Here is a 26,974-nt window from a genome sequence, read left to right as displayed (position 1 = left end):
CATCAGTAACTGTAATAACTTATTTCTAACATTTGCACCCTTCCTCTGTGAATACCGGTGTATTTATAATCCCCAATAAACTACCCATCCATCATCAAGTATAAATAAAGGGTGGCTTGTAAAGCTGTGCCTTTACTACACTTAACCTTCCTCCCCAAAAAGCCCAAAGTATACAGAACATTCATAACAGAAAGACGGAATGGTTTCATGATTTTATTGAACATAATGAAACGGTGGACAGGCTAATACACACATTACCTGCTGTAAATTTTACAGCCATCCATAGCTTTTCAACAGGTATCTCACCTATAAAGATGCAACAAAGGCCACCGGGAATGTGTCGACACAGATCTATCAGAGCAAGGCTTTGAATTCCCACAAACAGTAAATATTGAGAAGAACAAATAATGAGGAAAACACATTTTTGGTGGAGCAAAACATTTAAGGCAAGTATAGATTCTGCTTTGTCCTTTGATATCTACAAGGCACCTGCTTATTAAACTCGTTCATTATGAGCAACTTTATCATTTGGAAAGAAACGGAAAGATGATATACATACACATATTCAGTGAATACAGATTAGAAAGTTTTGATTAAAACTCAACGTTCGTCAAATAATCTATATAATAATAATAGCTTCTTTTAAACCAGCTTAAGAGTTTCACAACACAGGTCTAAGTTTCCTGTTAAGAGCTTACAGGAAATAAACCTGATCCAACCCCTAGCAACACAATGCTGACTAAACGCTCTACACATATTTGTTGAGTAAAGAAGCGTGATCTTTACTGTCATGATGTAGACTTCAAATATTTCTGACATTTTAAAATCCTTTAAAATTTGTTTTGTCCAAAAAAAAAAAAGAAAAAGAAAAAATCTCACTGCTGATATTCTCCATGTAGATGCTAATTTTAAATTAAAAATGTCAATTTAAATCAACTTAAGACTTCACTTTCCTGAAATATTTGGTGTCAGCATATTGTTAACAATAACGCAATTCAACTATGTACATATGTTCATTATCACTTAACATCTAATACCATCCACAGGCTGTATACAAAGGATAGATGCAGCCGTTGTATCATAGTCCCGTTGTGCAGACTCGAGCTGAGGGGGATAGCGGTCACCATATTGGGTTTTTATAACTGGATGTGACGAGTGAGGCGAGGATCCGACTGAAAATCCACAGGACACTCCACATTCAGTCACTTGTCAGTCACAAGGCCAGTCTGCTCTAAAGCGTTCCCTGCTTTATCGTCCTGTTTCACTCCAAATAAGAAGATAATTTACAAGATGAACTATATGCTATATTCATTAAGGCATAAAACTAGCAACTGAGATCATAAACTCATAAGGAAAATGTTTATTGAGGTTATAGAAAAGGGGGCATCTTCCCATAGACTTCTGTACAACGGGATGTCTTTTTGCAACCAACGAAGTCGTCCCCTGCAGGTCATTAGAAAGAAGGCACTTCTGCATTAGTTTCACTTTGCAGACCCTAAAGCTACATTTTTATACACAGTCTAAGATGTAATCGCTACCAAATAAAACATTAGGCAGATAAGCTAAAAATATACATACAACTTTCAAATGGGATCAGAAAGACACTCCAAAAAAACGAATCCTTCCAGTTTGTCTTTAGCACAAAATTCATGGATTGTCATCATTGTTACACGACAATATCGCAAAAAACAGTCCACCTATGGAAAATCATCTATTGTACATGGGATGGTTTTGAAGAACACGCATCTTCGTGTATGACATGACCTCAAAAATCTCAACGGGTTACATGTGGAAGGGACAGTGAGATTCCCAGTAAAGAAAGAAAGGAGATCACAGAATGAGCACGTGAGGTTTGCTATACTAGACTTCCCGGCCAGGACACCACAGTCAGCGTGACTTTATTCTTCTGTAGTTTGAGCATTGGGATGAGAGAGGAGTTGTTCATTCCCACAGTTGTAGCTCCGTTCACCGCCACGATCTCATCACCACACCTGAGAAAGCCACGGGACATTTTCGTTATCAGGGTCGGTGCCGAAAAGATGCAGGAGCGGATGATGTAACATGGGAGTCAAAATGTGGTTAACTTACTTGAGGCGTCCATCAAAGTGAGCCGGTGTTCCAGGCACAATGGTTTTGATGAAGAACGGCTGCTGCCCGTGGCTCTCCTCATAACCCCCAACGATGCTGAAGCCCCAGCTCTCGTTGTTGGTCTTCTGCAGGACGATGTCCCGGCACCAGTGCATGTGACTGAAGAAACGAGTCAGAGTCAGCTCTTTCACATAAAGCAAAAACAGCTCAAACAGCACTATGACCGTGATATAAATGATTATACTGAGTTGGCTTTACCTTGGTAATCCCAGCCAGCGAGTCCACAGCGGGGTCCAGTTGAGGGTGTCATCTCGTGAGTCTTCTGCAATGTCGAGTTCGTCATCGTTAGCCTCGGTGTCCTCCTCTGACTCCTCAGACAGAGTCTGAATGACACGAAGCACCACCTGGGACTGAGCTGTCTGAGCCTTCAGCACAGAAACGGCCTCATTGTAGGTCAGCTGAGTCAAATCAACACCGTTGATGCTCAGCAGAACATCACCTGAAGAAATACAGATGATGTTAACAAGGACAAGGCCAGTTCAGTTAAAATTATTGTTTCTGTGTTTAAAGTGATTTTTTTTTAAAAACTCCAGATGTCAGTTCAACCACAGAAAAAGTGTGGGATGGATATAATATTTAAAGAGCAGCTCTTAAAGAAGTCAGAGTCAAGGCTCTATTTTAGGACATCCTCTCAGTTTTAATGGTCCTTTAGCAGCACACTGTATCCTGGAAAAGAGGCAGGAAAAAAAGAAAATTGCCCTTTTCCTGTACTTTTGTAGTGGATTTTCAAACAGAGCTGTCATTTCCAAAATCTTTACACTTATTTATTAAAATACATTGTAATTTTGTTTTCCTTAAAGGCTTAATCGATTGAATTTATGTACAACTATCTCTACAAAAACTGGCTTACTAAATGATTAATCAGTGGACAGAAAAGATGTTCAATTTATTCTGTACAGTGTTGATGGCGTCGATGGTCTTGGAGGTCCAGGGACAGCCAAAAAGGATCCCACATGACTGTAATCATGCATGCCCGTTTATGATGTGTTTAAAAATAGTTTTTTATCCTTAAAGTTACTGTGTAGCCTGTACAGATGACCCAGAGTTTAGGTTTATTAATCAAATGTAATTGACTCTTGTAGTTCTCTTTCAAACATAAATTTAACAAGTCTTACTTTGCACTTTAGTTTATAACCTCTGTTTTGTGCACTGTGTATGTGTGTGTGCACGCACACAAGTGCAACAGCATGTAAGTGAGACTATGATTGCACTCTCCCCTTTATATATATATATATTTTCTTTTTAATTTCTTATTTTATGGACTGCTAAAGTGATTTGAGCCAAATGCCCCCCTGTCAAAGTTGGCCGCCTGTCCAGTTCATCACGATCACCGGCCCTAACCCTGGTTATACATGATAGAAAACTGGCATTTATTTGAAACCCAAAAGTGAAAAGATATCATCGTGACATTTTTTGGGATTTTTACATTTTCTGACATGTTACAGGCAAAAATGATTGAGGATATCTGAAGATGAATTAAATATTGAAATAATTTCTAGCCGTTGCCCTTGGCCAAGAGAGCGTTACAAAGACAAGAACACTCTTTTTATTCCTGTGGTTTGTACCTCTTTTGATGGTGCCATCTCGGTGCAAACAGCCTACAGGCTGCACACTTGTGATGTAAACCGGTAGACGGCTGCGACAATCCCTCCCTCCAGCGATCGTGATGCCGAGGGAAAGCCGAGGCTCCTTTTTTAGACTCACAGTCTTCTCCTGACTAGAAAATCCACCTGGAGGATCCTATGGAAACAATGAGACACATTAACACCAAGCAATAAGAAACATATTGACCATCTTCATTGTATCGGTTTTTAAATTCATGTCCTCTACCTCATGTTTTCTCCACAGGAGTTAACCTTTTTTTCGTTTGGCCTAACATGCCAGCTAATCACATTCTCTCCAGGATCACTGACTTAATGGATCCCCCTTACAAAACCACTTGTAGAAACAAATGTGAAACATCTGAGATGGAGCTGAGAGGTAAGGGCAGAGGGAACGTGTGAGGTTCAGCACTACGCTCTCGTACTGGAAAAGATGTGTGGAAAATGACAACTTCAACCAGTGTCCTTGTGGCTCTCTGGAGTCTGTAAACCATCAGAAGGGAAGGTGGGGGGTTCTTCCTCTCCACAGCAGGGAATCCCCCCCCCCCTTCCCCCCAGCAAGACGAAAAGGCTCGACTCTGCAGGCGAAAGCTAACTGTTACCAGCTTTGATCCTCTGTCTCGCAAAGAAACGGCCAAAAAAAACAACAAGACAGTGGCCCCGTAGCGGCAGAGCGAGCAGCACCCGGGGCCTTTTGATCAGGCCAGAGGGAGGCCCCAAAGAAGGGCTTTTATCTCTGCTCACCATTGCAGGTGTCTGCTCTCACCCCTCAAACGGGGGGTTGCTGTTCTTTCCACTCACTGTGTATGGTACAACTGAGTGTGAGCGACACAGGAGTGAACGTCACAATTACGCCGTGTAAACATAAACATGCAAAGTTTGTAAGACACTGCTACCAACGTTGGGGTGTTAAAAGACAACAGCTGGAAACCACCTGGAAACATGGATATAAAATATATAATTAAAAAAAGACTTGGGAGGAAACTGTTTGTGTGTTACCTTCATGTAGGTGGACCGGCGCCTAAAGTACTGCGGCTCAGGCGTCCTCCTGGATGTTCTGCTGCTTCCTCCTTCCTCTTGAGCCTCCGCAGATCTCATCACCACAAAGTTCACACGCATCTCACTGGCCTGTTGGCACAAAGAATAAAAGCAAATGATTTTACGCAAACAAATTTCATACAAAGCTCCTATTATGAATTCCTCTGCCAGGTGGTGTTTACATTGAGGGTTTTGCATGTCTGGTCCACTAACTATCACCTAGGATACATTTTCCATGCTGTGATTGATGGCCCTCCTGGGTGCCTTTGGTCTGTAGAAATTTTAAGATGTATTATGACTTGTAAAGACTTGCTGGGGACAGAGTCCATAATAAACATACTAACAGATGCTTCTTTCATGTCTGTACAAGTTGTAAACAACCTGTGTCCCAAAATGTTGTCAATCAGTTCAATGTTATTTCTTTATATAGCACCAAATCACAACAACATTTGCCTCAAGGCACTTTACATTGTAAGTTAAGGGCTGCACAATAATAATGTTGATGTCACTTTTTGAATAACTTTTGTGATGTGCAAGTCCTTTTTATTCTTTGTGTTTTTACTTACTTTAAACAGCATCTTAACTTTGTTTATTTAAGAAATAAGGGTGCAGTCTGTTATCTACCTGTATAATCTGGGCTGCACTTTCAGGTGTCCCATGCCTCAGGTCATGTCCATTGATGGCCAAAACTTTGTCATTGTTCCTCAGTTTTCCATCCTTAGCTGCCAAACCACCAGCCAGCAGGTCCAAGATAAAAACCCCACTCTCATCTGATTTGCGGATGAGTTTGATGCCGAGCGGCTCTGTGCGCTGGCTCTTCACTAGCGTCACCTGCAGGACTGTACCAGGGTTGTTACTGGAGGTAGCGTTGCTATGGGGACTGTGAGAGCCCGGGGAGCCGGTGGAAGTGGGTTGGTTTTGGTCTGAGCGTTGATCCCTTAATTTGAAACCTTTCTCCTGCATGACGGTGAGCCTGAGGAGGGAGGGCAGCTGCAGCACTGCGATGGCCCGAGTGTGGGGAACTGAAGCCAAGCTGATGTCATTCACCTGGAACACGACACCACAAAGAGGAGAAACAACACCGTCACTGATAAAGCAGCTGAGCGCAAACATTACCTGCCTTCACTGTGTACAGTTATTTGTCAAGCATAAAAGAGATCAACCTTTCTTGACAGTGGTGTAATCTGATGTGCTTGGAAATAAAGCTTTGTCATATCTGGCTTTAATGCTATTTAGCATGGTTGCCACAGCAAGATGAACATGCAGATTTTGGGTTGTTCTTGCTGTTAGGCAATAGTACTAACCACCGTGTCGCCCCGCAATACAACGCCCTGCATTAATACGATTTCTGTTTTCCAGAAAAGAGCTGACGCGACCTAATTCAATGATTCTGTACAGTTTTCTTTTCACAGGCGGTCCATTTGTGCTCATTGTGTTTCAGCTTCTTTAACACAATTTGGTTACTTTCATAAGTTTCTTTCGGCTGGACAGAAACACCAACTGGCATGGATGCAAAAATAATTGCTATTAAGCAGTACAATACATTTTAGGTTGGATTTTGAACTGTCAGTGAACAGCCTGTACTCATCTGCGTCGTACACACAACCCAACAAACCCTCAACATGAACGCAATAAAGAAAGTTATCATCCATTTCAATGAAGGAAGATGATTCTTCTCATCACGTCCTGCAGATGGAGTAAACTGGCGGCTGATCACTATATACTATTGTGAGGTAAATGAATTGAAAAGAGAGGGGGAGCCATGCAGGATGCCATATACAGACAGAGAAGCAGAAGGGCAATGGCATAAAATTCAAATAAATCATCTCCAGTAGAAAGAATTTTTTTTTCCTGTAGTCAGGAAGTTTTTCTCACTCAGTCTAGACCCAAGCCACTCAGTTGTTTCTTTTGGAAGATCCAAATCTCATATTAAGTCATTTAACTCTGAGTAAATAACTGCGAGTAATCTTCAAAGTCCTCATCACTAGAATGTTGTGCATCTGGAGACAAAACACCATCACACGCTCGTCTCTCATCAGCTGGAAAAAATGAGCGGTGGCATTTCATCTAAATGTGGTGCAGGTCTCATGGCTGATGGCAGGTTAGGGGAACTGATAAATGATGCAGTTTTTGAACTGTATCCAGAAATATTGACTAAACAGAAGCCACAAAGCCATTCTGTGGCTTCCTCCATGCCACTGAAAACATTAAAACCAGACTTATTTTGCCCTTGGTTGTCTAATTTCATACCAAAATAAGCAGAGCATGTTTTTTCCACAAAACCTGTTATGTTTTGTTGTTATTTGGCTGAAGTGAAGCATCCACAGATAGGAAAAACATCTGGATCATGTTTATAATTGCCATTTGTAAAAAACAACAAAAAAAAAAAAACAACAAATTAGTATTACTTTTGAAATCAGTGTTACATTTAATAATCATTATCTGCTCCACAGTTTAGCTTTTTTCTTCTTTCTTTTTTCACTTGCAGCAGGAATCCTCCCCTCCGTTTACATTGTTGTCATTAGGTTTGTTTAAACACAATCATGCATGCCACTTGAAAAGGGAGTGACTGGAGTCAGGTGGGGACGCCTAAGGGAGGCTCAGGCCTCTCATACTGTCACTACAAACTGTGGATTATTGCTGTAGTTTAAAGTTCATCAGCCCTCAGGGGCCCCCCCACTGGCCTGGGCGCCCAAGCAAGGTGCTGCTTGCCACCAGGCAAGGCAGGCAACTGCTTATCTGTCTGGAAATTCGAGCTTCCTCCCACAGTCCAAAAACCATGCATGTTAGATTAACTGGGTATTCTAATTAGGTGGGAGGTATAAACGTGAGTGTGAATGGTTGTCTGTTTCTCAGCGTTAGCCCTGAACTGGAGACGCTGAAGGAGAAGGATGGACATTACACTTTAGTTTTGTTGTCCTCTTAATAAAATAATCACGATTATCACAGCTACGTAAACATTAATTCCAAGTCTCTTCTGTTTGAAGTCTGCCTCACAAATCTAAGAACAGGCCTCAGCAAAAATCAGTCTGTTGTTTCAATCATCTTTTTAGGTTCACAAACAAAGGAAGCAATTGTTTCGCGTCCTGAAAGCGAGCTGTTCTCCGGTACGGTTTTTGTTTTCATTTCCAGGTCTGGGATTGCTTAGCTTTAGAGGAAAAGTTAAAATGTATTTCACAGAAAATTTATTTCAGAGCAATGTGAGGGTAGAAATCGGATGTGGAATATTCTTGTTATTGATATTCTGCACTCCCATTATTCTCTGCGGAAACCAAACGCAGTTCCTCCTTAATGTTTGAAGACTATTAAAGTGAAAGGCAGTGGGTAAAGTTGCTCAAGCTAACATGACGCACTTGTGCCAGGTAATATTAACCACGCCTTGTTGCCATGGAGACAAAACTTGTTTATCTTGAATGTCTACTTTCCCACCCCCTCTAACGAGCAGTGTGTTTACAATACCATGAGAAGTAGTCATAAGGTGTTGTGTGCGAAACAATTTTGACCTCAACTGTCACGCTATGCCACGACACGAGATTTCTAAATCCCAACACTGAATAACAGCTGAATACGACTTAATCCCAGCTCTTCCCTCGTTTTTGTTTTCTCTCACCTCTAAAATATGGTCTCCTGGTGCCAGCCTGCCATCCCTAGCTGCTATTGAGTCCCGCACAATTTCTTGTATGACTATGTTTCCCAGCGGTGTGTCTTTCCCCCCCACGATCCGAAGGCCCAGCTCCTCTCCGGGTTCATCTCTGATCAGCTCCACGACAGTGGCCTCGGCCACTAAACTGGACCGCAGCGAGTTGTTGTCTGTAGGAGAGGGAAAAAGAAAAGCAACAGTAATAAACATGGCTGTATGTCCTGTTTACTCCCAGTTCTCTCCTCTTTTTCACTGGAATGAACCTTGCAAAATACCCAATGCAGGAACACCAGCAGAAAGAAGGAAACAAACAAATATAATCATACAAGTTTGAGCTGTTTGGAGTCCAGCTTGACTCTGATTAATTATGTTTTTGTTTTTTGTTTTTTATCTTTGTAAACTGTTCTTATCTTCCAAATATGGTAACTCGCCCACAAGTTAAATTCTAACCCTACTTTACTGAGGTGTCACACTTCCATAGATCCAAAAACACAACAGAAAAGGCAAAGCTGGTTCAATTCAGTGGTGTAAAAATACAGCTATTCACACCAGCACTTTAAATTGTTTTTATTCCCTGCAGGATGTTTCAACACGGCATGCAAGTAAATTGTTAGCATAAACAAAACCTGCTCAAATCCCAGGCTTGGATCTAGAGCAGGGCGATATGACCAAAAACATTTATCACGATATACATTTGAAAATTTGCGATAACGATATAACTGACGATATAATTGACACGAGACAAAATACTTTACAACTCCACAACTTTATTAGTGCAAAAAAAAAAAAAATCAATGTATTTTCACTTAAACAAGCAGCTGTTTTTTATGTGGATTAAAGTTATATAAAAATTTAACAGTGCAAATGCAAAATCCTTGCTGACTGTTTAACCAAAAGGCGTTTCCAGTGGAAATTGGCCGACATATCCTCAGCATAACCATGTATAATATCCACAAAACTTAAAAAGAGGTTATATACACACAATACGGTAATATTATGTTGAAGCACAGTAGGTATCACTCCGCGAGGCTCCTGCCTACAACAGCCATTATGCTCCGACAGCCCATCAAGCGGTGCGGCTTCGTAGCTTAGCAAAGTCGTACTAAAACATTTGACAGATTTTCCAGCGCCGTGTACATAAAATCGTTTCGAGGTCAGTAAACACAACCAGAATTCATACATAAGGCACACGGGATTATAAGGGGCTCTGTCGATTTTCAGAAAAATCAAAGGATTGATTTTAAGTGTGCCGTATTTTCCAAAAAACACGACAATAACGACGGCCCGCAAGCATGCGCTACCAAAAATAGTGCTTTGTTGTGTATCTGACGGACGAAAGCTAAACCAGTTCCACACCACTGAAGCTGCAGCATTTTTACAAACCAATTCTGGTTCATCCGTTTCATTTAACAATCCGCCTTCGCCCTTCTCATTCTCCGTCGCCGCCATGCTTTTTCCGCCATGTGCGTATGAAAACAAAGGCACTGCGCATGCGCCACTTGAAAAGTGATATTTTCGCGATATTTCATTTTCTTATCGTTGCCCGACATTATACCGGTATTACCGTGAACGGTATAATACGGCCCAGCCCTACTTGGATCATCAAATGGGACACTGCCATTAGGACAGAGGATGAGGGGAGGAAAAGAAGCTATAAAAGGAGCATGAATTGTGCTGACCATTTAATAATATTTTCATTGTCATCGTGATATAAACCTACTAAACAAGTCTCCTAAGGCTGTCTGAAAGGCAGTGAATAGGAAAAGTAATTCATATTAAAACACATGAATACCTTCACACTCAACATGCAAATATTTGACAATGTTCAATAAAAACTTTTTCTTAAAAAAATAATAAATTCTTTATTCAGTAAACATAAGGTATTTAGCGCTTGGTCGCAGTGCCAGCAGCGTGCCTTTTAAAACCACAGAAATTGGAAGCTTAGTGCATATTTATTTCATAGACCCAGTATACAAACATTTTCATTGACTGAAACTACAGAAGAAAATAGTAGACGCAATCTAAACAGTGACGAGTGACTCCAGAAACTATTTGGAAGCAAAAACAGGCCCTTCAACACATTAATGGTCTGTGACTATGTGAGGGTCTGTTCGAGTCTTTGTAAAGGTCAGTTGTCCCACAAAACACTACAGCGCAATGCATCAACGACACATGCATTCTTCAGGTGAATACGGGGCATAACGGCTACTCGTCCATGGTGTCTGTAGCTTTCCACATTCTCTTACTTATTCACTTTCTATTTCACCTCGCATAAAGTTAGCTCAGATACACTGATAGCTTGTTTACACATTTCAAGATGCCTCTTACCCCATCACCTCTTTTCTAGCGATGTCACAAGCTCTCAGTAAACGCCCTATTAAGCACAACTAAGTTACAGGGGATTTATACTTAAATCTACCCTGGACCTGACGTGCACCTCCATGTCAGTAGATTGTGATTGCCCTGCTCAGTACTCCAGATACCTCCTGTGTATGTCTGGCAACTTTGGTGAGAATGATATTAATCATTGCTTCAGTTTCTGAATTTGCAGATGTGTGCAAATTCTCAGAGGGAGAATGCTGCAACTATCAGAATGGTTGAAGGCAGTGGAAAAACATTATATGTCCATATATGGTACATTATATGGACCATATAATGTACCACAAGTATTAATGTTGGTGTTGGCCAGTTGTTTAGGTTAAACATTACATATAAAGGATCAATGTTGTAATCAACTGTTAGTTGACTTATACTTTAAAACAACTCTACAGAAATAGAATCCAAACTTTAAATGATCTTCCTGTTGCTGCAAAATTCACAGAAAACCCAAAGCGTGAAGAGCAGGCTGTAGGAGCATTTTTTGTTATGTTTGTGTTCAGATAAGCTGAGCATATCTTGTGCTCATCTTTTTTCCTGAATGCAGAGACAGATATGATCGTCTCCTTTAACTCCCAGCAAGACATTTTGGTGAGAAAAACACCGTCTTCACCAACATTTTAGAAATGTCTATTTTCCCATAGATACTTACATGGAATAACACACTATGACATAAACCAGTAAATCTGTGTCGTTTGTGTTTCCGGGATGCGCTGAAGAGTATCGTGAAAAGGAAACAGAGTGACGCAGAGTGGACCTCAGTTTGTGATTATAACAGTGAGATAGCGCAAACTCTGCTGCACTGCACAGCCTCGCTCTTCCGTGGAAATGGCCTGTGCATACACACAGACCATACAAGTACTTACATGCTTACTCCTCAGCAATACTACCAATGTATTTGCTCCCATTCAGTTAGAAAGCTATGAATTTTACTAGCGGCAAAGATGGTGAAACCTGGATTATTCAACATGATGAAGTTTTCATGCTTGGGGGGGGGGGGGGGGGGGGGGGCAGCATTACTAAACATATCTAACATCATTCTAGATTTATGAGTCTGCTGAGATTTTAACAGAGATCTTTCAAAAATCAAATGACAGATTATAGTTGCACAAATATAAACTTCACTGTGGACACCTGGTACCAGTTGCTTGGCAACTGTGTTTTACTGAACTTTGGTCGGTGATGCCGGCTTGCAAGTTGCTTTCAGGGTTTTTCCCACCCATGATGCAACTGTCTGGTTAAACTGTGTGTTAGCTGGTAGATGTTCCTACAGCCAGGCTGATGATTCACCTGAGACAGACAGAATCAAACCCTTAAAGGCTAAAAGCAGCAAATCGCGTGTGTGCCCTGACAATCACCCTACCAACTGGAAATATTCCTGTTAAGCCTAGAAGCTTCTATAAAGATTATTTGGTACTGTTCTAACGCACACCCTGAGAAATTGCGGGTTTTAAAATAATAAAATAACTCCATACCTTCCTCACCTTCCTCATAGGCAGGATTAATGAGCCCAGGCTCGGGCTGATCCCGGGTTGAATTTCGAGACAGTGTTGCTGAGTGTTTCGCATCTCCAGACCCTTCTCCGTCACCCTTACGTCCCTTTAATTCATTCCATGAGGGCCTCTTCCTCTTCTCTGCTTCCTCTCTGAGTCTTCTAAAAACAGGACATCTGAGGATTGACAGAAGCATGAAGAACATTAAAGTGGGTGAATTAGTGATGTTAAAAGGAGTTTAAAGAGGATCTTTTATTACAATTTGGAGCTACAGCTTTATATTCTTTTACTAGAGTATCTTTCCAAACAATTCTCATTTCCCTTATGCTGTGCAGCCCATCAGTCCATCCACTGTCTGAAACAAGCTGCTTTTACTTCCATCCCTTCCCTTTAAAAAACAACTTTCCTCTAATTAGCTGCTCATCAGAAACAACGTTTGAAGAGCAGTTAGGTGATGAAGCTGTGTTCAAGACCAGTGCTGTTGAGATGACAACACCAAGGAAATCCCCTCCCATTGACATCATACAGATCTGACAGAAAAGAAAAAAAACCGAGCATTACAGCTGTCGGAGTTTTTGGCTCAAAGGAATTAATTCTACATATGATTACATCATTTGAACTTTGGCCACATTTAATAGGAGATCCCACCTTTGTAGCTGTATTCATATATAAGTGAAGATAATGAAAAATATTATAGATACATGTACAGGAACGGCTGAAAATGAACTCAGGGAACAAAATTCAATGTTAACTGTGTTTTGTGAGAGCAAAGAGACCAGAGGAGAAGCACTATGCAGATTTCTCTGCATTGCAGAGTGTCTGTTGAGACAGGCTGAATCTGATTAAGCCTGTGCTGGAACCGGTGCCTGGTCTTCATGCCTGAACTTTGCCTCCTCACTGTTTACACAGAGAAGCTGCAGCAAGCTAATTTTCCTCCCACAACTGACTGCGTCATAGCGGCCACTGGATGATAAGCACCACACTCTCCATGTGAAAACAAGAAGAGTGACCTGTGCCTCGTATTGAACACAATAACTACACAGCTGTGTGTTCACAGACAAACTATGCTACCAGCAGTAGCTGGTAGAGTTTCAAAGAGGACACAGCTACGGTGGCCCTGAAAGGTCAAACGGACTGCGAGTTAAGAAAACACCAACAAACGGAAAAGCATACAAAACATGACTAAAATAGAAAAAAGAACGGATATAGAAAAAAAAAAAAAACACATGACAAGAAGTAGAAAAACATAAAATCTCACAAAATACAACAGGAGTGTTTATGTGACACAATAACATGATGGACCAGGTGCAAATGTAACAGAAACCAAAACACGCAAAGGTTTGCACTTTTGGCGTTTGAGGATTCATCTGTGTTGCGAGAGAGAAAAAGATGCAGGTGATATGCAGTTTAAACACATGATTCATATAATACTGTAGATACGTGTTTGTTATTAGCCTGTTAGCTTGTCACTTTTTATTTTTAAATGGCTTTTGCTGCATCTTTTCTATTTCTGTTGCATTTTATTCAACTTCCATTGTGTTTTGTGTGTTTTCTTAAGCTTGAGCACATTTGACCTCTCAAGGCCACCGTACAAAAACACAGCTATAGACGTTATGTTTTTCTTTTCTTTTTTTTCCCGGCAAAGTAATCAGAATTTTCTCACAAAACCCTGCAGATCTTGTGTTTATCTAAGTTTTTCTTCTTCTTGTCGTTTCGACAAGAATGGTAAGCTACAATACTCGTGCCTGTAAGCCAAATATGAGGCTATAAATAACAGTTATCTTAATCGACAAACTGGAAAAAGGGAACAAATTTAGGTGGCTCTTTCCAAAGCTTAAAAAAAAAAAGAAAGAAACTGCCTTCCAGCACTTAGTCATCTTACTAATTAACAAGCCTGCAATAAATCTTTAATCTGTCACATGAATCCCCCTGTAAATCTGTGATATGGCCACTTTACACATCAACTGTCAGATTAACAAACAGTTTCCGCAGTTCTGCAAGGTGGACAGGCTAGATGTCTTCAAGCTAGGCTAAACTAAACGAAAGCCAGCTGTAGCTTCAGATTGAGTAAACAGCCATTCAACACTTGTCTTAACTCTTACCTAAAAAGCAAGAAAGCAAATGTTTCTGAAAAAGTGCAACAGTTCTTGTGACAACCACATGGCCGATGAGTTAGGTCGCTGGTAGTTTACACAAGAAGGCATCAGAGATGAACATGAATATAACATAGGACACATTACATAAACACCATCATAAACTACAACCTTTGTCTGAAGCAGGCAGATGGTTCAAAATGAAGGAAAACTAGGTAAAACTATTGCACTGCGTATAATGTCGTCATAAGATACTCATAATAGCTTTAGAGTTTCATGTGTGTTAGAACTGTGAAGGTCAAACAGTATCCACAGTCAGCATCCCACTGAGTCTTACCTGTTGTGCAGGTGAGGCTGCAATTCACAGCGCTGCATCGTCTGCTGGCACTCCGCACAGTGTGGGCACATAACGGTCAACTTGTCCAGCAGGTTCCTGACCAGCAGGCTGGAGGGACGGCACTGATGTAACTGCAGCCGCTGGCGGTCCACAGGGCAGAAGTCCTGCTCCTTCAAAAAGCTGCTCAAACAATGAAAGCAGTAAGTGTGGCCGCACGGTGTGTCCATTGGCTTCAGTAAAGGCTGCAGACAAATGTGGCAAACCAGTTCATCGTCCACCTCATCCTGGTACTCGTACAAGTGGGAGTCCTGGCTGTCGTGCTGCTGGCCGCACTCCTTACAAACGCGTGCCCACGACAGGCCCACAGTGCTGCTGCCGCTAACTTTGGTTTCTGTTGTAGCCATTATCTGAGAGAGCTCAGTCCAGTTTTCTGTGTCTGGAAAGGATCAGCGCGCTCTTATCTCCTCACAAACTCTTTTAGTATATTTCATAAGTCTACGTTTGCATTCCCACAGCCAAATCCACTCCAGCAGTGAAACAGTTTATCCAGAGTCGAAAATGTTATCTCCACATCTTCATGTTGATTCTCTGTTGAGAGAGAAACACAGTTAAGTGTACAGCAGACCATTCCTACTTAAACTGGGCAGCTACACAGGAAATGACAAATCCACAAAGCTGCAGCAATATGGCAGAAAGCTACAGCTGCTTCCTCTCAGCAAGTTTCCTGAGGGACAAAAGGAATTCTCATCTCAGCTAAAAGTCACAGTGCTTCTCACTGAAAGCGCTGAACTCTGTGAAATGAGCCAGAAGAAAACAGACTAAAGTCAACCTTCTGTTAATGGGAAGGAACAAAGGCAAAGCACGCACGGGAGTAAGAATTCTGAATGAACTGGGCAGAAACACAATCCCCTTCACTAATGACCCCTTGCACCCAAACGGCAGTGGTCTCTATCCCTTTGTGCAGGTCGTAATCTCCTTTTAATTCCCTCTCATAAGAAGAGCACTGATTAGAGAGAAACTGGAGAACTTTTAGACAACCTCTCCAAATAAGAACAAATGAAGAAACATCACAAATTACACCAAATGTACTGAGGTGGATATTGTGAAATCTCCCACCGAGGACACATCATCCATCAAAACAGTTTGTTTGCGGATGGAAATAATCAGTGATTATTTATTAACTGCTTTATTAACTTGATTAGCAAAATAGCTTGATGTACTTTCAGAATACTTTGGACTGTCAGAAAGGCTAGGAAATCCACAAATACCATCAAATACCATCATAAGACACATGGCTTTATCTTACTGATGCAAATCAACTAAAGACAAATGTTCTGTTGCACATAAGAACATGACAAAATGAGCCACCACAATAAAGTCCCTATGTTCAGGTCCCCTGTCTTTGTGATCGCAGCGCTGATTTCAGACACAAAAAGACTGCTTTATCTTCGGTGTTATTGAAGCGACTCACCCAAGAGGATATCTTTGCTGTCAAGCGCCCAGTAGCCACTGCACGCAAAGGAGAGACTCTAGCAGTTGCCTGAAGCCTGAATGAAACCAGAACCCTGCCTCCTCACCAGCAGACCGTCAGAATAATGACTGTGTGTGTGTGAAAGAGAGAGAGAGAGAGAGACTACGTGTGTGTGTGTATGTGCATCAGTGTGGATGTGTATGAGCTCCAATTGCACCGGTGTGAGGAATGCAGAGGGGAATTGAATATAACTAGGCACCATGAGAGGAAAGGAGAAATGGTTGTTCTGCCTCCATCATCAGTGCCTCTGTGTGTGTGTGTGAGTGTGTGTATGTGAGTACGTGCGTAGGTTTGGGGGTTGGTGGCTCAGACTGCTGATGTTGCACTACCACAGGTAAAGTACTCTCAGTAGCTGAATGAATGACTGCAAACACAAAAGCCTGGTTATAAATATGTGCAAACATCTCTCCATATACATGTACACAGGCATTCTCCCTACTCTTTCTTCACTTTGTACAGCCGATACCCATTCCTGTTACGAATCGGGGTCAAGGATACTGTAGCACAGAGACACACAGAGTAAAAACCAGGCTACGCTCCATTTACCTTGAAAACACATCACTCGGTGGATGACGGTAAAGTAAAATCCACCATCTGAATTAATGAAGAGGTAACAATTCAGCCAGGCTTTACATTAAAGGTGCATTTGATTTGTGCTACAGTGACATGCACTAGCTAGTCTTAGAGAGCTTCCGAAAGGTTTTGTATTCCAACACGCCCTCATTAAACATGGCTTCATAGGAGGATAAATAGCATCCTGAAAAATGATGGTAATCTCAGAATCGCTGGCTGTAACGCTATTAGCCTTTTAACCATGTTCCTTTAAAAAAAAAAAAAAAAAAAAGCAAAAAAAAAAAAACATGACCTCGATCAAAGTACTCATCTTTCTTCTCCCACGTGAAATGGAGAGTTTTCAAAAAGTTACAGCATAATGTGGTCAAGTAACAACCTCCAGGGCTGAAAAATGAAGCCAAAGTAAGAAAGCGCTACAAACTGCAGGCACTGCTTTTGTTTCAAAGCGTGTTAATCTCTTTAAAATGTCCAATGTCAAAGCAGAAAAAAACCACTTTAAAACTATGCAGAAAAAAAGGTTTTTTGTCTCTATAGGTCATTCTACGCTTCATAACAGGTAAAGATGAATATTTCATAGCTGATCCATTTAAATTGTGTTATTAAGTTTGTATTAAGTATTAGAGGTGTGGAAATGATAAAGTGTCTACTTTAAAACAAAATTAAAGCCCACGCTTATGAAACCAGCGGTTTTGAAATAGATATGGTGAAATATGTTAAGAGGCAACCAAAGAGGAAAGGCTACACCAGGGAACACCTTATCCAAATCAAATGCCTTGTAGTCATGTGACAGCGTAAGCTTTTGAAGGAAGTGTCTGTGGCCCTACAGAGTACTTTGGTCTCTTTTAGAGGATTACCTGAGGTGGCGTTTCTTCAAAGCCGGGCCCAATCCCATGCCTTGATAGCTGATATGAGTGAATCACATGTGCTGCCACACCCTCGGTGAACACAGGTGAGGCCATGTTAGACAGTAATTTCTCAGGTCCATGAGACAGGAGGTGTGCCATGTCTGCCTCTACCTTCCATTAATGTCTGGCATTAAATGACAATACCGCACTTAGAATGGAAAATTAATGGAATTAGTTACCCAGACATGAATAACTCTTAATCATCAGGCGAGCATTTCTCAGAGATTAAACCACATTTTTGCTTATGACTTGAATATGTTCTGAAGCCTGTAATTCCTTAAGAAAATTACACTGCCTTGTTTTTCCTCAGTCCAGATGATGAATCGTTCCAGTGGTCAAGGTAACGTGAGATAAGCAGGATGCCAGGAGACTAGGGAGAAATGTCTTATCATCCATGGTGGAAGTCTGACTGATTACTCTGTGTGTATGTTTTACTCCCTGTTTGTAACTCTTAGCTTTCAGTAACTTTATTATCTATAATAAAGATTACTTTTTGATTGCAAGGACTATTTTTTCTCTTGAGCGTCTTGAACTGAAATTGAATCTAATCTTTATAATCAAAGTTCAACGCCACGTGTTTTGAGCAGTCTCTGAGAAATCTTATGTAACTGCTATAGCAACAGGATGCAAAGTCCTCTGTTTTAAATACAATCACCAGTATTTGCATTGCATATCTACTGTGTGTGGACAAAATCAATAATCATTTCCAACAACACAATAAAACCATAATTTGCCAAAAATGCCTTCCCCCAGTTTAGCTTCTCTTTGGCTCAAATATACATACAAGTAAAGCTTCTTAAAGCAGACTCGTGCACAGTGTGGTGTGGAGCCAGTCTCATAACCACAAATCATGCACAGAGGTCAAGCTTGTTTGCACAAGGCATACAAGCCTCCCAGTGTACAGCAGCCAAGCAAACACCACATATGTATGTAATTTCATTATGTTATTACAGAGAGAAAACTGGGGCTGTAATTCATGAACAAAATCCCCACGAAAAAATCCTCAGCAGAGGATTACTTTGTCAACAGTTTCTTTCTTTTTTTAAATTTCTAATAGTTCAGCATTAAAAAAATTGCATCCTCTGCTCTGGATTCATTTACAGCAGGAGTGACACAAATATAAGATTCCTGTGTATTTGATTCAAGACGTATAGTTATTTAACTGAAACAGGTTAACTTAATCCAACTGTGAACAAAAGAACAAAAGCAGTTTCAAGCCATTACAATAACAACACCACTACACACAATTACACTATAACAGTATAAATTTAATACCAATAGCACAAACAAAAAAAAACAGGCCCACTGAGGCATTTTGTCCATTTGTAAACTAAAAATAATGAGTTTACTCCAGAGGCAACCTAGCAAGAAAAGATAAATCAACGCATATCAACTCTAGCAAACCTCCATCGAGATCTGGCAAACACACAGTCAGTGTTAAATACCAGAGCTGTGTGGTAATCAACCAACACCTGCGGCAAGGTCTTTAACCCTTAGAGAGTGTTGCAACCAATACACAAAAGACCCACGCACACATAGTGAAGTTTTTATGTTTGTGCCACTTTTGCAGCTTGTAAGTGGTGAAAGAGGTTCTTAAGCATAATGGCTTCTTTAGAGTACATTTATTCTAATATGTGGTGATAATATAAGTCATATACGGTATTAGTTTTCTGGGTAAGTAGACATGTTTTGATCACATGCCACAAAAAACAAGTAGTCTTCACTGCACTGATGTGGAACATCTGGAGTTCTTTGTGGTTTTAGTTTAGGAACGACTGATCCTATTGAGGGCTAAAGGCCACCGTTGGGGAGTGTCTTTGGTTTACATCAAACAGAGTTAAGGTCGATTGTATTTTTCAAAACATCAGGATGAATCAAGGTTTCTCAGCAGAACATCACATTTAAGTAAATGCTAACTAACAGACCCGGTCAGTGGATTTAATACTGTGGCTCATCTTTATTATTTCCTCTCTGAAATTTACATTTCATAGAAATAATAAGGAAAGCAGGCTAAAAACTTCAAACGCCTTCAGATTGAATAAATAACCATTTTCTCTGCATAGTTAAAAATTTCGCACATGAAAAAACACAGATACTCGGTGACAGCAACAGGGGCATCTGCGATCATTTTCCACTCTGCCTGCCTGGATGTGCGTGCTGTCACTGCCACCATAAATAACTCACTGTCCCTCCATTGACAACCGACGGCTGTTGCTGAGCTCCTAATCACAACACCACCTTGACAGATCCAAATGACAGAGGGGGCAATAAAAGCAGCTCTTCATAGGTATCGGCCAGGATACTGGTTAATGAGGCAGGTAAAGTGAGAGCATGAAGACATTGCTTCACCTTCAGCTACACCGTGTGTGCCCCGCGGAGAAAGCGCTAACTGCTACACACCTTGAGCGACTTACTTTTCCGTGAAAGCGCGAATTTTGCGCTCTAAGACTCGTTTACGCGAACAGAGTGCTCACATGAAGCGTAAAAGAAAGAATACAACGGCTACTAATGATATTTGTACACAGAAACGAAGAGAATTTGCCAAAGTCGAAGCCGAAACTCGTCTTACCTGTGTGAAGGTTGTTTTCCGGAAGCAGAAGCAAACGTGTCGCAAGCTAGAACAGCGAGGTCTTTGTGAAGTCGGACAGCAGCGAAATGAAAACGGCACAAAGTCTGGCCAGTGTCTCCCCCGAGCTGGTTTTCATTAACTACTTTTTTCTTTTCTTTCTTTCTTTTTACCACATAGCAGCCGTTGACCTGTCCCAGGTGCAGCTGAACCTGCAGGCGAAGACTGGGCGTCTTTCCCAGTTTCGAGCAAACACACTGAACCAAAAAGAGGTTGAGCACCGGAGGGAAGTCCATGCAGGTGTACACAGTACCGTCCCCCTTTTCCAAGGCAGTAGGTTTTACATAACAGCCCGCTCTTTCCAGGCAGACAAAACACTCTTTCAAAGCAGTAACTCACCCCAAAGCATTATATTTTGCTTTGATATCTAACTCTATATATCCATCTATGACAAAATGGAAAAAACACTCCCATTATTTTAAAAAGAGACGCATATTCATGCCTTTTTTTAAATTTTATTTTCATTTTTTTTAATGATACACAAAGTATGCAAGTAATTAATTTTTTCACTTTTTCAAAGTGCCTTCATCTCAGTTATTGTGAGTTTTGTACAGTGCAACATTCAGTTTTAGATGTGTGAGGTCACAGATGCTAAAACAAAAAACACCAACAGCCAGCCTGTTTACATATAAACTGGTGTGCTGGTAATAAAAACCCACTGTCTGGTTTCTGAATATTCTCTGATGATAAAGAAAATAAAGGCTATATGGTGAGATAGCATGTAGCAGAAATGGATATTCATTTAGAAATATGCAATTCTGTACATATGGAAAGTGTGTTTAGTGTATATTATATCCATTTCTAAATGGCAGCAATAACTCTTGTGCAGTTTTTTGGCCTTTTTTATTTATACGCTATTTTTCTAATATATCTCTAGTTTACTCTTTCTTGCTGGCCCCTGTGCTGGTATAACATGTGAATTTCCCCAGTGTGGGATTAATAAAGTTTATTTCTATTATGAAACCAGGTTTGCAGGGGTTTGACAAAACCTGTTTTGCTCTTTTCCAGGTCCATATTTTTTATTCTTGGACCCCAGTAGAACCCCTTTGTTCATCCTGTGACTAAAAACACGATTTTAGCTCCTTTCCCTTTGGATCTTCATTGGATCCAGTGCAGTTTGCTTACCAGCCTGGCGTCTGGGGGAGGACGCCATCATCTACCTCCTGCACCGAGCTCTGACTCACCTGGAGAAGCCTGGAAGCACTGTGAGGATCATGTTCTTTGATTTCTCCAGTGCTTTCAACACCATCCAGCCACAACTTCTGAGGGACAAGCTGGAGCTACCAGGAGTGGACCACCACATGTCCCAGTGGATACTGGACTACCTCACAGGATGCCCACAGTATGTGAGGACACATGGCTGTGTCTCTGATATGCTGGTCTGCAGTACGGGGGCCCCACAGGGAACTGGCACCGTTCCTCTTCACCCTCTACACTGCAGACTCCAACTCCCCACGCTGCCACCTATAGACGTTCTCTGACGACTCTGCCATAGTCGGTCTAATCACAGGTGAGGACGACTCAAAGTACAGACAGTGGACTCTGGACTTTGTGGACTGGTGCTAGCAGAACTACCTGCTGACCAACGCCGGAAAAACCAAGGAGTTGGTGGTGGCCAGTGACAGACTGCTGTATCCTAGATGCATGAAGGAGCGTTTCTGCAGGTCCTTCCTCCCTGCAGCTGTCAGACTGTACAATCAAAACTGCTCCCAACAAACATGGATGTTTACATCAGCGCTGTAATTTGCACTAATCAACCGAACAACTACTAATGTTATAACTTGAACATTATTTTTCTCATTTAATAGATAGATAGATAGATAGATAGATAGATAGATAGATAGATAGATTGTAGCAGTGTGTGTACCCCACAATTCAGTAGCTTGTAGAGCCACCTTTAGTATAACTTGAAGTTATTTCAGGCAGGTAGAGGTCTGGACTTTGGCTGGGACATTGCAAGAGCCTTTCTGTTTAACCCATTCAAGCACTTTAAGTTCTCAGTTAGAGTAGAAAAGTGCTATATAAGAACCAGTCCATTTACCAAATACTATTTTATCATTCTATTGTAGATTTGCTGCTTTGCTTGGAATTATTATCTTATTTCATGACACAGTTTTGGCCAAGCTTAAGTCGTCACATTTGACTTTAGAATACTTTGATATACAGAGGTGCAAAGGTCCTGTGGCTGCAAAACAAACTTAAATCATCAGTCCTCCACCACCGAGCTTGACAGCTGGTATGATGTATTTGTTTTTTACCAAATGTGTCCACTTTGGTCTGATCTGTCCAGAAGACATTACTAGAAGCACTTAATTCAGTAGTTACTTTGTTTCCTATGGAAGCAGTAAATGTCTCTTTACTCTACTGAATGAGCATTCAGCCAGAGGGGGAAGGAAGAACTCTATTTTAACAAAAACAGACCTCCACCAGGCTCAGGAAGGCGCAGCCATGGATAAGAGTTTAATCTGTGATACAGCAGATACATGATACACAGCCTGCATTAACTGTGCGATGTGGTGTAAGGTAACTAAGAACGTTTGCTCATGTACGATCCTTTAATTGTATATTTCAAACTGTCACTGTCTAAATGTGCATTTCTACGATGTTCTGGATGGAGAAATGGGAAGTGTGATACTTGCTACTTGAATCCCAAACTAGTGAGCTTGCAGCTCACTTGCAGAGCTCTCTAAAGGGTTCCTGCTCTGTATTTGAAAAGGCCGAATATTTGAATCACTTTATAGCAGCGCAATAAAACATTTCCCTTTGGGTTTTTTGTTTTTTTTTTGCATGTCTAGACTTCAAATTTGCATCAAAGTCAGCATGAAGATTTTAGACAAAATATACTTTATACATAATTACTAGGCTATAGTGCATATGATTATCCACAGTGGCCGTTGTGATTATGATAGCTGATGCATGTTATGTGTTTTTCTAATTAACTGACACATATACAAATGCCAGGAAGTTAAAAAAAAAATTCACAGCACAGTAACTCAGAACTAGCGAATGCTGGCAATTCCCTTAATAAATTACTTTCCAAACACCTTTGCAAAACTGTAGAAAAATACTAGCAGTTTTGGCACTGCACCAGTTAAAAGGGCTGTGACACATGGACAGTGTAAAGCACGATACCCCCTACAGAAAGGAAGGGAAGTCTCAGTGCCATAAAACCTCTCTGTGAAAGCCTGTTCACCCCAGGATTTATAGCTGTGTTAGGAAGCTTCAATTCAAAGTGACTTTTGCTGATACAAGCTCACAGAATGAAGCTCTCCACGAGGCAATACAGATGTCACGTGGTCTGTATTTCATAAGAGAGCAGGGAAGTCGGGCCGCACATCTTTCATGATCTTTAGGGTTTCTTTGCTGACATTATTATTAAAATTAGAACATAAATAAATCAGTTGTAAAAGCACAATGGAGCACCTTTCATTTGATTTTGTGGAAAGATCTTTGCATAATTTAAAATGCTGTGATTGCTTACCCAACATTTTCACAACAACAGAAAAAAGAGCAAATATCTAACTAAAAGTCACTTTAAAGTAGTCCAAACAAATATTATGAGTGCTTGTATTTCATAACAGCACTTTTTGCTGTCAAATTTAAACAAATCATGCCAGAAACATTATTTACAGCAACCATATTGGTATGTGATACATGTGAAATGGGTCACAAAAACTATGAGGGCCTCCATGTGTTGGTGAAATAGATGAGAAAGAGTGACACCATGTGTTTAGGTTAGGTACTATAACTCAATTTATTTTTTTTTAAAAAGTACTAAATGCAAATATATATAAACCTACTAATAAAGCTAAACACATATACACATATTGGTAACAGAGTATCTGTGGTTTTGATATTTATTGATTAAACATGAAACAGGATATCTATCAGAAAATCTCATCTCAGTATGCAGAGCCTTTGTACAGATCTGGTTTCTGTCATTGACAAAAGGCATATGTCTTTCCTTGTCTTTCTTTTTTTGAATTTTGGCCCATGATGAGAAGGTTGGAAGTAAGTTGCAATGACAGATAAAAGACAAACAATGGCCAAACAATAAAATGTATCCCAAAGCCTCGCTCTCGCACACACAGAAAGGACCCACAGCTCTGTGTTTGACTTGTGGCGCCTACAAACAAGAAACAGGCTGTTTGTCTTCCCCGGGATCAGTAAACATCCTCAACACAAACAAGTTCTTCTGGAGTGAGAGAGGAGAAACTCACACCATCAGGGCAGCTGCACTCTCACTCCACCTCAGCCTTTGATGTCCTTCGGAGAGAGCTGATAATGAAGGCTCCTTACATCTTAATTCTTTTAATTGGAGTGTGGATGTAACAGGTTGCTGATACCAGATTCTTTGGCTTGATGAGGAGAAATTTTGTCCAGTTTCTTTCATAAAGAGTCACACCTCTCCTGATAGATCACAGTAAAAAAAAAAAAGACATACGGGGCATGCCTTCAAGCACAGCTCACAAATATTCAGTTTGTTTTCTTTGCTTTCAAAATGACACTTCTCCTAAACAGCTGGGTGCTGTAGTTGTGACCAAACACGACTTCAGCTGCAGTAAAAAGTGTATTAGACTAGTGTTCTTTTCAGGTCTTACACAATGGCGCATGTAAGATTACATAAAATGCATTTTAAAAAAGCGCTGTAATGAGGTAAAAGGTCACTGTGATGTGTTTTTTTAATGATTTTTTGGTCCACTGGGGACCAAGGGCTCAGAGGCATCAATGACATAACAATGCATGTAAGACAACATCATTTAAAGCAACTTGATGGGAATGAAGAAAACTACTAGTTTCCTTCGTCTTTGTAGTGTAACGCTTCTCATTGGGCCTTACTTTGCAAATGAGCGAAGGGGCGTTTGTGTGTGTGGTCTTTTGTTTTTAGCTGTTGCTAAGGGGAAACCAAGGACACTGTAACACTGCAGCAGCTTGCCTACTCCTCCTCTGGCCACTCCAGGCAAAAGAAAGAAAATAAAAATAAAATAAACCTTCTGCAGCTCGCCCTGGGCAAGACAACGAGGCATTTGGTTCAGGCAGCAGCTTGCACTGTAGCCTCAGGTCCTGTCTGGCTTGCACATGATAGATTTTAATCAGTGACTTATGACCCAAACCAGACTACACTCACTGCATTCAAGCTTCAGTAATCTCACAGTCAGCTGTGGTTCGTTTTGGACAACACTGCTAAAGATTTGCTGAGTCATAGTTAATTTTTCTTTTTTTTTTTACACTGTTAACTGTTCACCTATTTTTTTTAATATTCTTATAAATGCACCATAGGGGGGCTTGGGGTCAAAACGCCATTTTCAGTATACTACTGTGTATATTGTTGTATTGACAAGTCCTTGAATCTTGAATTGAATGAATCTTGAATTTCTTGCTGTTATTTTCTTATAAAATTACATATTATTTGTAAAAAGATATAAGCCAAAGAAAAGTGTTTGTGCGCGAGTCTAGGGTTCTCCTGTGTATGTGTGCTTAAGACCAGGATGATCTTCAAGGGCCTGCTTGTTTGTACCTGCTGTGTCATTCTGCTCGTCCTCTCAGCATGACACCCTGTAGCCTTGGATCAGCCCCTTTGACATCAAAAGACTTCTGTGATTCTTATCAGATAATATTCTTGTCCCTCTTCCCTCCCTCTTGAGTCTAGTCTCCTCACACTGTTGACCTGGATCACGCACACTGTTCGTTATGGCCCCTTGGTCTTTCCTCCTCTTATCACCGTGATGGCCAGGCCATGATAAGGCAGGTCCAGGCTCAGGACGCAGGGAGGAGGGAACTGAGCACTCTTTTAAGCAGTTGCACAACTTCAAGGCAGTAAAGCACTAATCTTACCTGTGTGCATGAGGTACTGTTGTTTACACACTCACAAAAGTGACATATTTTCTTAAATGTATTCTGACTTGTGCAATGCAGCTTAAACTTTAGGTATTATTTTAATGTCAAGTTTATATTAATGTGATTTAGGAGTACACCTGACCTAGTCATACTTATCTTCTTAGTTCAGCTACATCTGACATGTGACAACAGCACATCTGTCTCAGTGGCACATGCATTTATGAGTATACCGGCTAGGGCAGACAGACAGAGGAGACTGGTGTCCAAAGTCACGACCCTGCCCTGACCTGAATGAAGGAAATGGTCACACTGCTTGAGACAAAGCAGGTTAAAGGAGAGTCTGAGGGGCTGGCTGGTCAGGCTCTAACAATGGGTCCGTGCTCTAAGACTGTGGGCCACACAAAGGCCACAGAAACCCCCTTTTTCTACTCCCACATTGCAAAAGAGATGGCATTTCACACCGGCCTGTGAACAGCCATTCAATCAAACTACTGTTTAACCCGACCCCTGGCCTTAACAGAAATTAAGATGGGTCTGGCGGGATGTATTTAGGTAACTGGCCACACTGAACTCACTTCACCTAGCCAGCATCAAGTGAACCAACTGAACCACGGCTTTTTTTCAGTTAATATTACAAGACTTTGAATGTCAAAATCTGAAAATGCATTCTACGTTGTAATCACTGCTAAAAAAAAAAGTGGATATTCTTTAAAGCATGTAATCAATAGGTGTCTCAATAAATAGCACCCTGGGGAATAAGAAACATGACCAGACC

General features: G+C 40.9%; 1 protein-coding gene across 3 annotated transcripts; it reads right to left on the bottom strand.

Moving 5' to 3' along the window:
• Positions 1–200: 200 nt before the first annotated feature.
• lnx2b (ligand of numb-protein X 2b) lies at positions 201–20,596 on the bottom strand. 3 transcript variants are annotated; one of them, XM_004545630.4, is made up of 10 exons: positions 20,305–20,596; positions 14,727–15,314; positions 12,288–12,472; positions 8,398–8,597; positions 5,412–5,834; positions 4,749–4,877; positions 3,714–3,888; positions 2,347–2,587; positions 2,089–2,247; positions 201–1,991 (listed from the first exon to the last, which is right to left on the bottom strand). In XM_004545630.4, exons 2-10 carry the CDS (start codon positions 15,128–15,130, stop codon positions 1,856–1,858), a joined length of 2,052 nt encoding a protein of 683 aa, XP_004545687.3. In that variant the 5' UTR covers positions 15,131–15,314; positions 20,305–20,596; the 3' UTR covers positions 201–1,855. The 3 variants fall into 3 exon arrangements, with proteins under 3 accessions (XP_004545687.3, XP_004545685.3, XP_004545686.3); XM_004545628.4 differs by having other exon boundaries at positions 12,279–12,472; positions 20,305–20,595; XM_004545629.3 differs by lacking the exon at positions 20,305–20,596 and adding an exon at positions 16,198–16,330 and having other exon boundaries at positions 12,279–12,472.
• Positions 20,597–26,974: the final 6,378 nt, after the last annotated feature.

The sequence above is a fragment of the Maylandia zebra genome, linkage group LG2 (genome assembly GCF_041146795.1).
Source record: "Maylandia zebra isolate NMK-2024a linkage group LG2, Mzebra_GT3a, whole genome shotgun sequence".
Classification (NCBI taxonomy): domain Eukaryota; kingdom Metazoa; phylum Chordata; class Actinopteri; order Cichliformes; family Cichlidae; genus Maylandia; species Maylandia zebra.
Note: the sequence above shows the minus strand (reverse complement) of the source record. Positions and strands in the feature narration are given on the sequence as shown.

What these genes read in the sequence shown, in the direction of transcription:
- lnx2b (XM_004545628.4), bottom strand. Translation starts at nt 15,130, where the DNA reads ATGGCTACAACAGAAACCAAAGTTAGCGGCAGCAGCACTGTGGGCCTG. An exon ending in CAGCCTCACCTGCACAACAG is followed by an intron (nt 12,473 to 14,726) that starts GTAAGACTCAGT and finishes GTCAATCCTCAG; the next exon opens with ATGTCCTGTTTTTAGAAGAC. An exon ending in CAGGAGACCATATTTTAGAG is followed by an intron (nt 5,835 to 8,397) that starts GTGAGAGAAAAC and finishes GTCGTGTTCCAG; the next exon opens with GTGAATGACATCAGCTTGGC.